This window comes from Cervus elaphus, chromosome 32 (genome assembly GCF_910594005.1).
Source record: "Cervus elaphus chromosome 32, mCerEla1.1, whole genome shotgun sequence".
In the NCBI taxonomy this organism is placed as follows: domain Eukaryota; kingdom Metazoa; phylum Chordata; class Mammalia; order Artiodactyla; family Cervidae; genus Cervus; species Cervus elaphus.
In genome coordinates this window covers 15,490,074-15,504,430 of record NC_057846.1, presented here as the reverse complement: position 1 = coordinate 15,504,430, position 14,357 = coordinate 15,490,074, and the positions used below count along the sequence as shown (strand labels likewise).

General features: G+C 42.7%; 2 protein-coding genes across 2 annotated transcripts; one reads left to right on the top strand and one right to left on the bottom strand.

The window, feature by feature from the left end:
- Positions 1 to 1,032: 1,032 nt before the first annotated feature.
- On the bottom strand, positions 1,033 to 4,016 carry DEFB106B (defensin beta 106B). The gene is made up of 2 exons (XM_043893470.1): positions 3,968 to 4,016; positions 1,033 to 1,232 (listed from the first exon to the last, which is right to left on the bottom strand). The coding sequence occupies exons 1-2, from the start codon at positions 4,014 to 4,016 to the stop codon at positions 1,078 to 1,080; spliced, it is 204 nt and encodes a 67-aa protein (XP_043749405.1). The 3' UTR covers positions 1,033 to 1,077.
- Positions 4,017 to 6,089: 2,073 nt separating this feature from the next.
- Positions 6,090 to 8,269, top strand: DEFB105B (defensin beta 105B). Its single transcript, XM_043893380.1, has 3 exons — positions 6,090 to 6,592; positions 6,941 to 6,982; positions 8,142 to 8,269. The coding sequence occupies exons 1-3, from the start codon at positions 6,385 to 6,387 to the stop codon at positions 8,267 to 8,269; spliced, it is 378 nt and encodes a 125-aa protein (XP_043749315.1). The 5' UTR covers positions 6,090 to 6,384.
- Positions 8,270 to 14,357: the final 6,088 nt, after the last annotated feature.

The window sequence follows — 14,357 nt, the reverse complement described above, 5'->3', positions numbered from 1 at the left end:
CACTTATCCCCAGTCCACAGTTCATCTTTTCAAACTCTTAACAGGATATTTTGCAGAGCAGATTTTGTGAGGTCGCACGTATTTTCTTTTTATGGATCTTGGTTTTTTAGCAAGTCTAAGAACTTTTTGTGTAGCCCTGCCTGCTGAAGATGTTCCTGTGTTATGTGTTTACAGTCATGTGTGACTCCACAATTGCCTCGAAACAGAAAGATGTCATTAAAAGGGACATTGGTTCCAATAGGATTAAGCACATTGACCTTGAGGAATTAAAAGGGAGGTTAAGGCAAGATTTCTGACCCAGCAGGGAACCCAGGTTGGATCTTAAGCCTAGGGAACATGGCAGGGAGTCCTTACCTGTCATGAGTCCTTAGCTCTCGTATTACCTAGTTCAGGTAAGGACTGAACTAGGTAACATGAGAGTCTAGAATCAGAAGGTGATCTGGCGGTTAGCCAGTTCTTAGGAAAATAGTAGCAAGTCAACGTGAGACCAGAATCCTGGTCATTGGAGCTTCTAGCAATTATAGAGACATTGACAATCTCTGTGCCCATCAGCAAATTTGATTCCAGACTTATAAATAAGGAACAAGTCCATAGGAACTGTCTCCAATTACAATTAACAGCAAGGAGTCAAGATGATAAGTTTAGACAGGTGAGTAACACAGGGTGGTCCTTAATAAATAGATTGTCTATTCATATATCATTAATATAATTATCCATCTAGATATGTGTTCATTTCTCTAACTACCCATCATCTATCTGTCATCTATCTATCTCAGTAGGTTGGTAGAGGTTGACGACGGCCTGAGAGCGAACTAGAGGTTTGTTGATTACAATAACATCTAGTCCCCTTTTAAAAAGAAATATCAGGTGGCTTAGGGACAAGCCCCTTATCAAAAAACTACAGAAAATTAAGCCAAGAGTCGGGAACCATCAAAGTTAGCTACTCATATTCCCCTTCTAAGTGAAGCACTTGACAAAGGGATCAAAGACAGTCATTTATTTTTATTAAAGTGTCTTCTTACTGGAGGCCAGAGTAAAAGCAAGAGGGAGCTGGGTCATCCGTGTTGCTCTGGGATCTTAACTGCCTTCCTTATTTATCCCACACGGTTGGAGTGCCAAACAGCATTTCAGAGACTTGTGGCAGAGACCTACAATTTCTTCATTTATCTGACAAGACTCCGTGCATTTCCCTTTAAGCTTGTAGCACTTCTCGTCAAAAAATCCACTCCTGGCTACACAAGGAAGAAAGAGCCACCCGGATTAATTCTTCTCTCACAGATGCCTAGTTACCAGGTACAGTCATTTAATTAACCAGTGAAGATTTCTTTATGAGTTGTTATAATGCCTCATCTCAGTAAGTAAGATGGCAGTGGGGGAGTGTTTCCCATCTGACTTTGCTGTCATTTTGTCACACAGGATGAAAGGCCAGGAAGGACAGATCTGTCTTCAAGTATGTCGGATTAGGTGGGGTTGAGGGGGGGAGCAAACTTTGGGAGACAGAAGCTAATGTTCTTTTATCAAAATCTGTTTGGATACCATCAACTTGTTCTTATAAACACCTGTGTTGGTAAGTTTCCCCAACACACTCTCGAAGTGCTATCTGGTGAAGGTGGAGCAAGACCTGAGGCTGCGGAGATGTCCCAGGACTGGAGTGAAAAGAAGTAAATGCATAGAAAGCAAAATGTTTACTGTAGTGGACAGAAGTTGAGAGATTGCTTTAAGAGGTTCAGTCTCATTTTCTCGCCACATTCCATCAAAAATGTTCAAGACCAGGAAGATGGACTGTGTTGGGAGTGGTTCTCCCAGACTTTCCTTCTGCTGCTCTGCACTGGAGGCCGGTTCCGGCCTTAGTACTTGATGAAGAGCAATCACTGGACTAGCCAGTTTCAACTTAAAGACAGGCAGTGCATCTTTTCTTTTTTTTTAATATTTTGTTTTGCTTATTTTTTATTTTTTTGGCCATGCCATCCCATGCGAGATCTTAGTTCCCCAACCAGGGATCAAACCTGTGACCCTGCAATGGAAGCACAGAGTCTTAACCACTGGCCTGCCAGGGAATTCCCCTGGCAATGCATTTTAGCAGTATCAACATTTTAGAGTTGCACAATTTGGGTATATGTAACGAAAGTGTCAGAGGTATACAAATTGCAATTCATGTCAACTTATAAAGGCACCTAATTCACATACCTATAAAATTAAAACCAGATGGATTAGTGTTAGCATGTGTGCTAATCATATGAGCATCAGCATGTAAGTTTATAAGTTTAAATACCCCAGTATTTCAAAGCTCAGTGAACGCTGGCTCCTACCCCAGGAAACTACACTCCTTATGCCATCCTAACAGTAGAGGGCTGTCTCAGGCCAGGGGCGTGGGACCTCACTCTGACAAGAGTCCTTGTATTAGGTCCAGTTCACAGTGATGGCCCAGAAAGAGAACGCCTCTGGGATGAGCACATACCCTCGTGCCTACAGGGCTTCTTCAGGATCATCACAGACACCATCTAGATGGTGACATAACCCCGTGCCTGCTTATGTATGCACGCATGGCTCATTGATAGGTAAGTTTCATTTAGTTAGGTTACATAACTTTGTAGCAATCATCTTGTGTTCATTGAGTATGAGTGATCTAGAAAGGGTGCCTTGGTCAGTTTCCAACGTGTCCACCAAAGCCAGTGGAAGGAACAGTTTAGGTGCTAGACCCCCACATGTGCACTTGTCCTAGAATCTGCTCACACAGGGTGACTGCAGAGCAGACAAGAGACATGCACAGCTGCCGTGGGACTTCTGAGCATCATGTCAGGAGTATCACTGGTATTTGGCACAAACTCGGACTCACTATCGGTTCTAGAAAGCCCTTCGATCAGCTCTCTGGGGTGTGGGATGAGCCTAGCCTTGGACTATAATTTTGGGTGGGATCCAAATGGAGCCCTTGGAGGTCCTGGGGTTCTGATTAGGAAAGGATCTTTCCCCTCAATGGGGCGAGACAGACCCGGTTTCACGTCCTGGCTTCCCTGCTGCTTCTCTGCAGGACTTTGAGGAGCTTCTCAGCCTATTTAAAGTTTAACTTCTACAGCTGTGAAATACATGTAACATGCATTCATGTATTACATTATGTAACATGTATGTAACATGTATTTGGGCTTCCCTGGTGGCTCAGAGGTTAAAGTGTCTGCCTGCAATGCGGGAGACCCAGGTTCGATCCCTGGGTCGGGAAGATCCCCTGGAGAAGGAAATGGCAACCCACTTCAGTATTCTTGCCTGGAGAATCCCATGGACAGAGGAGCCTGGTGGGCTACAGTCCACGGGGTCGCAAAAAGTCGGACATGACTGAGCGATTTCACTTCCAAGCCAAAGAGGGTTGCTATAAGCATCACTAAATTAGAGGCAAGACGGAGTCTCCTTTAAAGGCTCTGGCACTGGAGAGAAAAATGCATTTCATTACATGATAGCTTCGTCTCAGCATCCAGCACCACAGCCTGTGATTAAGGAATGGCAGTTTAAGCTTTCCTGTTTTAAGTGCTAACACCATGACCAGCGTGATACAGTGTCTCCAAGCTCCACCCTCTTTTCTCATCCATTTCTTCCTTCCTCTGTCTCTCTTCCCTCCCGGTCTTAATCTCTATCACAACTATTTTTTAAGGGGTCCATCAATGGCTAACCTCGCTTTTAATTTTTTTTCCCAAGTTTTTGTTAGTGAGCGTAAGACTGGGGAGGACCAAAAGGTATCTTTTCTGGCATATCATGATGTCTTCAAACCTGTAGACAGCCCATCCTAGACAACAACAAATGCAAAGGATTTGCAGCAGAGTCATTAGAGGAAAATAGCCTCTGGTCCCCTCTGCAGGGCTCCTGGGCCGAGGGGGGTCACAGCATTCTAGAGCTGACTGTGCCCGGGAGCTCACTGAGACAGATCCTCTCTCCAGGTCTCCACCTCCGATAACCTTCCCTGCCAAGGTGCTCGTTTTACCTGGGGCCAGAAAGAAGAAGACAGCAAAGAGAAAGAGGGACGTCCTCATGACTTGCAGGTCTCGAGAGATCAGCACAGTGACCACGAGGAAGGAGCAGCAAGCACGCACATTTATAAATTTCTCCAGCCCGATAACCTCTTGATCGGTGAGGCGTGGCAGCCTGTGCTCCTCTCAAGGTAGCCCACGGACACTTGGGTGGAGAGGAAGACCTGAACTGTTCACTTTAACACTCCCCCTTGGGAGAGAGGGAGTGCGATGCCTCCCTTTAGGAAAATGTGGAATTAGGGAGCTATGCATCTATCTGCATCGCCCCACTGCTATGATGACTGCTAATGTCAAGATACCTTAGAAGTATTTGTTGGAACAACCATAAACCTCCCCCAAAGAGGGGATATATGTATACATATGACTGATTCACTTTGCTGCACAGCAGAAATTAACACAATATTGTAGAGCAACTATACTCCCATAAATATTAATTAAATCAACAACAAGCCAACCACAAATGCCTCAAAAGCTATGTTATGGAAAGGTGGTTTTCATATGTGGTCTGGGTAAGCTCACCAGTTCACTTCCTCATGTTCTGCTGATATCAGTAAGTGAATGAACATATAAATACATTCGAGAAAACAGACACGTTTCTGCACAGAAGACTTCCAATCGGTCCTTGTGGATACTCCCGATCCAGGAGCTGGAGCTTAATGATTTCAGTTTAAAGGAAAGTGAGTTGCTTCCAAAGAACAGACTGTGGAAGGAGAAGAGCAATCATGTAAGACTGGGGGAGCCTGGCAGGACAGCCTATCAAGTGGTCAAGGTCAGTCTCAGGAGGGGTCCATCACATTCGCATTATGTAACCCTGATGTGATGAATGGGTTGGGAAGGACACACCACTCTGTGCTCTCCTTCTCCAAACCCCAAACCCAGTCCCTGTCAGGAGAAAACATCAGAGAAACTGAAATCCTGATGTTTACCATGTAGTCATGTCCTACTGTGACTTTGTCTGTTTTGACAAGTGAACCACGGTTATTAACGTGAGTAACTGTTACCATGGCCATTAACATTGGAGGCGCTGGGGGTAGTGGGTAGGTGGTCATACTCTATACTGTCTTTGCAACTTTCCAGGACATCTAAAATTTTTCCAAATAAAAACTGTATTTTAAAAAGCAGTTGGGGAATATCCTATCTAACTTCGGCCTCTGTCAGCACGTTTTTGTTAGACATTTCTTTACGTATATCCAGTTAGGAATGATTGACCAAAACAATGTGTTTTCTCCTATTTCCTTCCAGCGTCACCTAAGCAGACTGAAGCCCCAAGAAAAGACAAACTTCCGGATATTTTCAGTGATACACAGTTTCATTTATCTTATCTATTATCTTGTCATCTCATTGATTTTTTGGATTTATTTACTTGTTTTTTGGTTGCACTGGGTCTTCATTGCTGCATGCGGGCTTTCTCTAGTTGTGGCAAATGGGGGCTACTCTCGAGTTGCGGTGCGGGGCTCCTCAGTGCCGTGGCTTCTCTTGCTGTGGAGCATGGGCTCTAGAGCATAAACTCAGTAGTTGTGGCTAATGGGCTGAGTTGCTCTGGGGCATGTGGGACCTTCCTAGACCAGGGATTGAACCCATGTCTCCTGCATTGGCAGGCAAATTCTATACCACTGAGCCACCAGGGAAGCCTGATATGGGTATAACTTTTAATACCCATGGTTTGTGTGTGTGTGTGTGTGTGTGTTTGTTTTTGTTTTTTGTCTATTAGCTCCCTAGGTTATTTCATCCATTTTCATAGCTTTATTTATTTTTTGGTCCAAAACTCGAGGCTTGTGGTATCTTAGTTCCCCAATCAGGGATGGAACGCAGGTTCCCTGCAAGGAGTGCTAACCACTGAACCACCAAGGAAGTCCCAATACCCGTGTTCTTAATGAATTAAAGAGATGCGGTAGTTATGACTTTGGTCTTCTCAGTGGGGCTGTTACGGCTCAAGGACTCAAATAACTTAGCAAAATGACTGCTACCCCTCCCTTTCTCCTTGGGAAAGTCAGGGACAGCACGCCTGAAGGCCAGGGAAGTGATACTCCACGCTTACCAAGCTCTCACAGGGCACCAGAGCTCCTGGGAGCATTCCACGTGTTCAACACATTCTTGTCATCATCACACCAGATCCTCAGACCAGCTGGAAGAGGTATAGGAGAGTAACTGTGCTCACTCTCAACAACTGTGAGTTGGTCTTTGCTTGACAGATGAGCTCGCTGAGCTGGGAGAGTGAGGTGCGGCTTCCTCCTACTCCCTGCACCAGGACTGAGCTGCCCCGGTCTCTCAGCTCCTAGCCTGGCATCCCTTCTACCAGCCCAGTAGGCATTCCCCCAACACAAGGACCTGTGGAGGCCAAGGGCATCACCCCAGTCCTTGATCCTGGGAAATGGAGCATGTAACTGTGCTTTCTTTATGGATTCACTTCAGTGACCAAGAGCACATTGCGTTACTTTCAAATATAAGGGAGCCTCTCATCTTCTCAAAGGAATCCCAAATATCCCTTCTGAAGAGTCTTCCCGCAGAGATGGCGCTGAGCAGGAAGGTGTTTTATTTTGTCTTGGCCTTTTTCTTCATGTTGGCTCAATTTCCGTCAGGTAAATGAGAGTAGATGGGATTTTGACCGGGCAGATCATAAAGCCTGATGATTCTTCTATGTACCACCCTGAAGAGGAGAGACAGCCAGCTCCCCACTGCACTTCTCATGGCAATTCTTGAACTGGCAGTAGCGTTTTCTAAAAGCAAACTATGATTCCTTTAAAAAAAAAAAAAAAGAAAGAAAGAAAGAAACTTATTGGATACCAGCAGTTCCAGCCTTCAAAAATAGAATAAAGAGTCAAGCTCTGTGAGCTGGGAAAACTCTTACCAGTGTTGTGTAAAAGCTTTCCCAGTGTTGTTTCCCTGCATTGGTTTCATATTCAAAATGCGCTTTGTTTTGAATTTAGGGTGCCAGGCAGGACTCCAGTATTCCCAGCCACTCTCAGCAGGTAAGATAAATCCCTGTTTTACTTTTAGGAACTCTGGCCTCTCGAACCTCCAGAGACAAGGAAGCCGTGGAAATAGAACTGCCTGACATCCCAGACCAACTGATATCCAGACTACCTCCACCTTTTCTTCCTCTTGTTCCAAGCGTCATATCTGGATTTTTCCACTTCACAGAGAAACCTCTTTGTTACTGGTTTGTCCTTTTGGCTTTGGATTTCATGGTTGTTCTCATGAGATCATGGTACTAACTAAACCAAAGTCACAGGACCAAGCTTGTACCAGCCAATTAACACTGCTCTCAGAGCACACTTACCCAACTCTTAACAGCCTCTGCTCCTAAATCCAGTCAACTGTGTCCCAAATGTATACCAGTGGTCTAAGAAGGGAGTGAGGGAGGTTCAGTGAAAATCCCTCACCACTGCAGATGACCTGTTCGTAATGAATAGCCCAGTGATCTTTTTTGTAAACTCACCCAGTATAGGAAAAAAGCATATTATAAACAGAACTGAAAGAAATATTCCTGGGTAATTCTAAACAACATTTAAAAGGGTTCAAACAGAATTTCAGAGTGGGAGAGCGACAAAGGCTGCCTCTAGCACTGAGTGCTTACCATGTACCAAGCAAGCTGTTAACAACTTTATGCGCATTATGTCATTTGATCTTCAAAACATCCCTTTGAGGCAGATACTATCATAATCACCATTTTTACAGAAGGTGAGACTAAAGAGTTTAGTGAGGACACATGGCCATTACCTGGCCCAAGCAAAACTGAAACTGAGTCTTGAAACTACCCTAAAAGATCTTTCAAAACCACATGATCTCTCTCCCATTTTCATTTTGTAACTTTTGCAGCAGCATCAGGTATGTATTTTTTATAGTTCTGTAACATACATGACACTGTCCAACTGCGCTTATCCTTTTGACCCAGGCAGTTGTTAAACACATAGAGACAGGGATTGCATCTTCCTCTTGCTTAAACATTAAATTCCCCAACCCTATTCTGAAAAAAGTGGAGGTCTTTGGAGAGAAGTCCAGGCTGTTTCTTGAAAACACTCTTTATATCATAAACACAAACCTTCCCTTCTTCTATGGCCTTGGGAACTTCCCCCATTCCTAGAGAGTCCTTAGGAAGGACAAGTCAGCAGCTCTTTCTTGGTGCAGGTGATACGTCTCCCTGTGAGCCATGCTGGCTCGGTCGGGGCAGATGCAGGAAGATGTGCAATGAGAACGAGAAGATTGTCGGAAATTGCAAAGTGAACTTTTTCTGTTGCCGACGGAGGATCATGTAAGCCACACCAGCTCTCTTTGGAAATGGGACTGGATGTTCAAGGAAGGTGGAGAGAAGTTATGTAGCTTAACCTAGTCACACAGTGAGTGTGAATTCAGGATCATTCTCATTTCCTTCTCCCTTTGTTCCTTTGCTTCTTTTTGAAGATAATCTCTAAAAAGGTTGCCAGTGGGGAAAGAGAAGGCAGGAAAGGGGGAAGTAGGAGTTGGGGGGTTAAGAGGTATTAACTATGTATAAAATAAATAAGCTATAAGTATATATTGTACAGCACGGGAATAAAAATATTTTATAATACCTTTAAATGTAGTATAATCTATAAAACATGGAATCTCTATGTTGTACACTTGAAAAAAATGTAATACTGTAAACCAACTATACTTAAATTTAAAAAAAGTCAAGACATGAGTTGGTACCTAACAGCTACTCACACAGTCAGATACTATTAGTATATATTTATAGAGTCCCTTATAACTTATGAATCTCGCCCATATACTTTTCTCATACGACTCACAAACATCTTATATGGTAGATTTTATTGTCCTCATTTATATTGGAAGAAACTGAAACCAGGAAGGTTGTCATTTGCTCAAGGTCATAGCTGGAAACGAGCAAAGGGTGTGCAGACGACCACCACGTTCTGTGTATTCATCCTTATGGACTAATTCTAACACAAAATAAATGGACATGGCATCCGCATCACTGTGAATGGAGTTATAGTTCTGTAACAAATCACTTTTTTCCACATCATTTCTTTTTGTACCAATATATTGTCACTCACTTACTCTAGTGCTTACGGTGTATTTTTATTGACTATCTTTGACATAAAACTATGTACATTTAAGACATACATATTCATTTGATAAATTTCTATATTATGATTCTGTTGTAGTGATGTCGAGCACCTCTATCACAGGACACACTTATCCTTTCTTTTTACTGTTTGGATAATTAAGTTCTAGTCTCTCAGCAAAACTGTCATCTGTATTCATTATACTGTACATTAGATCACTATGGTTTATTTACTACCTGTTGCAGGTTGGTGCCCTTAAACAACATTGACTTCAGCCCTCCACCTCCCATCTCCTGGTAGCTACCATTTTACTCTGGGTTTTACATGTTTGGCTTTTTTAGAGTCCACATATAATAGATACAGTCCAGTACTTCTCTTTTTTTGATGATCTCACTTAGCATAATATGTTTAAGGTCCATCTACATGGCATTAAAATGGCCAACAGGGACTTGAAAAGATGATTAACAGCACTGCTCCTCAGGGAAATGCAACTCAGACACACACCTCACACCACTCAGCATGGCAATAATCAAGAAGACCCAAGACAACAGGTGTTAGAGAGTGTATGATGTGTATTTTTAAAAAACATCTCACATCCGCTCAGCTAAGGTCCAGGACACCAGCTTTATGTTTCTCTTTTCTTGCGATCCCATGGACTGTAGCCTGCTAGGCTCCTCTGTCCATGGAATTCTCCAGGCAAAAATACTGGAGTGGGTTGCCATGCCCTCTTCCAGGGGATTGTCCCAACCCAGGAATAGAACCCAGATCTCCAGTATTGCAGGCAGATTCTTTACCTTCTGAGGCACCAAGGAAGCCCTTCTCTTCCTGCCAATGGATGAAATGCTACAGATTAATTTAAAATGTTCAACATGGGCTATGCATAAATGGTTGACTCTATAACTCTGCCTTATGAAAAAATTTGCAGTTCACAAAATAAAGGTCAAAATGATTGGCCCTACTCAAACTTGCTCACTCAGTTTTAATATATGAATATGTTGCTTCACATTTGAGAGGACCATGGCCTCATTGGTCTTTCTGCGCTCAGATCCACGCCTGTCTTTTTTCCTACTTTGCTCTGTATAACCAGCATATTGTCTGCAAAGTACATTCTCTAAGCTTTCTGGTTTTTCTGGCTGGTATCAGTCTATTGCAAATGCCTGGCAGCTGAGTGGTGGATAAGAGAACAGGAGAACTGAGGGTTTCCCTCCCTCACTGTCTCTCTTGGTTTCAGCTTCTGCATCCTCACCTCCCTCACCAGAAGTCCTACTTCAGGCCGAGCTCTTACCATCTCGTCCTTGCTCCTGAGCTCACACCAGAGCCTCTTGTTTTCCCTCCAACCATCTGGCAGAGAGGTATTTCAGCTGTGGCTAATATTACGGTTGCCTCACTGCTCCAATTCTACAAGTTCAGTTCTTCCAGCACTTTATCACCAGCGGTCTAAATTAAATTATTTCTTCAAGCTTCTGGTGTGGGAACCGTTTCATGTCTGACATGAATGTAAATAGATCAGACAATAGAGCCTGACTATTTACATTTGATCAGTTGTTCTCCAGAAGGAATCTAAGACAGAATGCTTGTGGGCCTCTCCAGTGTTTCCTTCATTTTCACAGGAAAAAATTCAGGGAAGTGGCAAGTGGAGGATCTGGTCCTAAAAATCTGGGTGAGTCACCATCTGCCAGAGGATGGTCCTTCTCCCCTGATCTCCACAGTGAGCGTGCAGCTGATGACTCACAGAACATCACAAAGCCAGGGTACTCCTTACTCATCCCACATCCCATACTGCTTGACTCCAAAAACTGAAAGTATTCTGGATCCGAACTAATGCTCTTTTACAGAAATCATGTACATGTCTCAGAGTCCTGTGGAGTGGTGGACCCGTGGCTGTGCCCTGCCATTACCTTAATCATTACCTTAAACAGCATCCAGAGTCAGACGGCTTACGGTCTCAGAGGGCACCTCTCATAAACGCTCATCCATTCACAAATTTCCGTTCTTCCTCTTGCTCTCTCCTCTCTTCCATACTTTGCTCCTTTTAGAACTTCTCTATTCAGTTACCTCTTTTTCCCTGAGACACCCGGTCCTTCCTACAGAATAATATAGTCTCAGCTCATACTAGCTTCTTGTTACTTGAAAAGTCAGCCCTTTCAGATGTCAAGCAGATGCCTCAGGTAAGTGTCTGTTGATTCCTCAGTAAATTATTGAGATCTCTGATTATTGGTTTCCCCTGAATCTTCTGAAGAGGAAGGTTCTAGGTGATGGATGGGGCAGAGAGAAGTGGCAAGGAAGAGAGACCCTGGGGCTGACTCTCTCCTACAGTGTCCCCACTTGAGTTGGTCTACAAAATGCTCCTGGTTAGCAAGGATTGAACTCCATCAATTCTGAAGCTGTAGCTTTTGTAGGCCTTATGCTAGATGGCTATTACCCTTTCCTGGTTCTGGGTTCCACCTCAAAGCCCTCTCACAGTAACTGCAAGGAAATGATGGTGCTGCAGAGCAAGACGGATCAGTTTGGCTCAAATTCCCAAAAGGCAGAGGACAAAACACTAAGTATCATTAACTTCCACATTCCTGACTGAGGTGCTAAATCGCAAAGGTAAGGAGAGTAAAGAGGCGGACCTCAAAACGTGTTCTGAAACCCTTAGCCTTGTACCTACCTGAGGGTATAAAAGAAAATTAGAGAAGGCAGGGGCAGGCTTTCTCTGTGGTGCTGTGACTGTGACTTCACTCAGCCTCTCACGGGGAAAGGTGAGGAAACTATCACGTTCACATCAATGCTTAAGAGACTGAATTCAAGGAAGGCTACCTGGAGAACTAGACACGTCACCCCCTAGTGCTCACGCCTGAAAAGAGCTGTGGCTGGGGCCGCCTCTGATGGTAGGACAAGAACAGAACACGCTGAGGAGCTGCCCTCAGGATATTGGGCAGACAGATGGGTGTGATTCTCGTGGACAACAGAGAGGAAAAGGGTGAGGACAGATATACCATGCACGCAGTCACCAAAAGAGAACTCTAATGGTTCCACTAAAAGCAGACAAAACAGACTCAGACAAACCGGCTACTAGAGACAAAAGAACATTTTTATAAAAAGTAAACCCCATGAGACCTCATCTACAGCCCAGCCCATCCAACAACAGCAAAACACAGATTCTCTCGAGTTCACATGAAGTATTCTCGAGGACTGGCCATATGTTAGGCAGAAAACATCCTCAATAAAAAGAGTTGAAATCATAGAAAATATGCTCTCCAACCATAAGGGAATAACAGAAGCACACTTAGGAAAGTCACAAATGTGTTAAAATTAAACCACAGCCCCCCCAAATAAATAATGAGCCAAAGAAAAAAAATTGTAAGAAAAATTAGAAAATATTTCAAGGTGAATGAAAATGTAAACAAAAAACAAAAAACACAAAACTTATGGGATGCAGCTAAACCAATGCTTAGTGGAAAAAAAATTATAGTTTCAAATGCCTATATTTAGAAAGAAGAAAGATATCAAATCAATAAACTTATTTTCTACCTTTAGAAACTAAAAATGAAGCACCAACTAAACCTTTTTTTGAGTATTTGGCGCTCATCCTGTACTTTGGAGTGAAAAGATGCCCTTTCAAGCCATCTTTTGATTAATAATAACATTCCTATTTTATGTAAGCAGTTGAATGCTTAGGCATACAGTTATTAATAACATTTTCTATTATTTTGCTGGTAATGGCAGTCTTGTGTGTGTAGTCTTTTGACCTCTACTCAGCAACAGAAGGCAAGTTCAGGCTGGGAACACTTCTTTATCAAGAAATAAAAAGCCCACACAGCTGGTATTGGGCTTGTAACCGTGCATGGGAATACCTGCCCTCTTTCAGGCCTCCAGAATGCTCTTTTATTTTCTTATTCTTTTTGAGCACACTGCTGGTAGGATCTTATTTCCTCACCAGACACTGAACCCACGTCCCCTGCATTGAAAGAGTGGACCACTGAACCGCCAGGGAACTCCCCAGCTGTAAGTAACTTTGATTCTGTCCTTGTGTCTGTCCTAAGTTTAGCAAGGTGGCAGATTATTTTTGCGTATTTATTTTTGGAGCTTTAACTGCTTCATGCCACACTGCAATCAAAGAACTCATTCTATTCTGGTCCATTTTTCCAAGTTTGACTTTTCTTCAAAACATGTCTGTCTTTATTATAACTTTCATATCCTTTGGGTAGGTTGTTTTTTCCCTCCAGACTTTCACTTGTTATCAATGGAAATGACTATCTGTTAGGAGCTCATTTCAGTTTATTAAAAATGGAACTCATTTGATTTTTTTCATGTTTCTTCCTTTATAAATTGGGCTTCTCTGATAGCTCAGTCGGTGAAGAATCTACATGCAATGCAGGAGACCCCAGTTTGATTCCTGGGTCGGGAAGATCCACTGGAGAAGAGATAGGCTACCCACTCCAGTATTCTTGGGCTTCCCTTGTGGCTCAACTGGTAGAGAATCTGCCTGCAATGTGGGAGACCCAGGTTCGATCCATGGGTTGGGAAGATCCCCTGAACAAGGGAATGGCTACCCACTCCAGTATTCTGGCTGAGAGAATTCCATGGACTGTATTGATCATGGGAACTCCAAAGAGTTGGACACTACTTTCACAATTTCACTTTCCTTTATTTAATTGCTCTTTCATGTCTTTAGTCCATTTCTCTATAGAAATGTTTATTCTTCCCTTAATGTTTTATAAAACCCTTTATATCTTATTTCATTTCAAATCTTTTGGACAACTCCCTTACTTAAAACCCTTTGACGACTTTCCTTTGATTTTAGGATAAAATTCAAATTTCTTAGTAACATACAAATATACATGGTATTTACTGTTCAACACATATTTGCTGAATGAATACTATTCCCATAAAATATAAACTATGGGCATATGTAATACTAACATTATTACCCTTAGTAATAATATTTTACATGTGTAAAAACTTTGAACATTTCATGACAGTTCTCATACTGATTGCTTGATTATTCATGGGTTCCTCTAACCAGCCAGCTAATAACCAATAAGTCAAATATATATATTTTGAACACCTATTGTTAAAAACACTGTTGTAAGGAATGAATGGGAAGAAAGAAGATGAGAAGAAAGTTATTTTCCTTTATGGAGTTTATAATACAAATGAGGAGATAAATTTTTTTTCATAGAGTGTAATTTGAAAAAGATATATACCAGGTGCCAATCAATAATGGCTGAGTGAATCTTACAAAAGCAAACTGCATGTAAAAGATATGGATGAAAGGAATGGTAGTTATGGACGCTATGGAAGTGGTAGGGCT

Coding starts and splice junctions, on each gene's coding strand:
- DEFB106B (XM_043893470.1), bottom strand. CDS start 4,016: ATGAGGACGTCCCTCTTTCTCTTTGCTGTCTTCTTCTTTCTGGCCCCA. Junction 1,233..3,967: donor CTTCTTCTTTCTGGCCCCAG/GTAAAACGAGCA, acceptor TTCCTTGTGTAG/CCAGGAGTGGATTTTTTGAC.
- DEFB105B (XM_043893380.1), top strand. CDS start 6,385: ATGGAGCATGTAACTGTGCTTTCTTTATGGATTCACTTCAGTGACCAA. Junction 6,593..6,940: donor GTTGGCTCAATTTCCGTCAG/GTAAATGAGAGT, acceptor TTTTGAATTTAG/GGTGCCAGGCAGGACTCCAG. Junction 6,983..8,141: donor TTCCCAGCCACTCTCAGCAG/GTAAGATAAATC, acceptor TTCTTGGTGCAG/GTGATACGTCTCCCTGTGAG.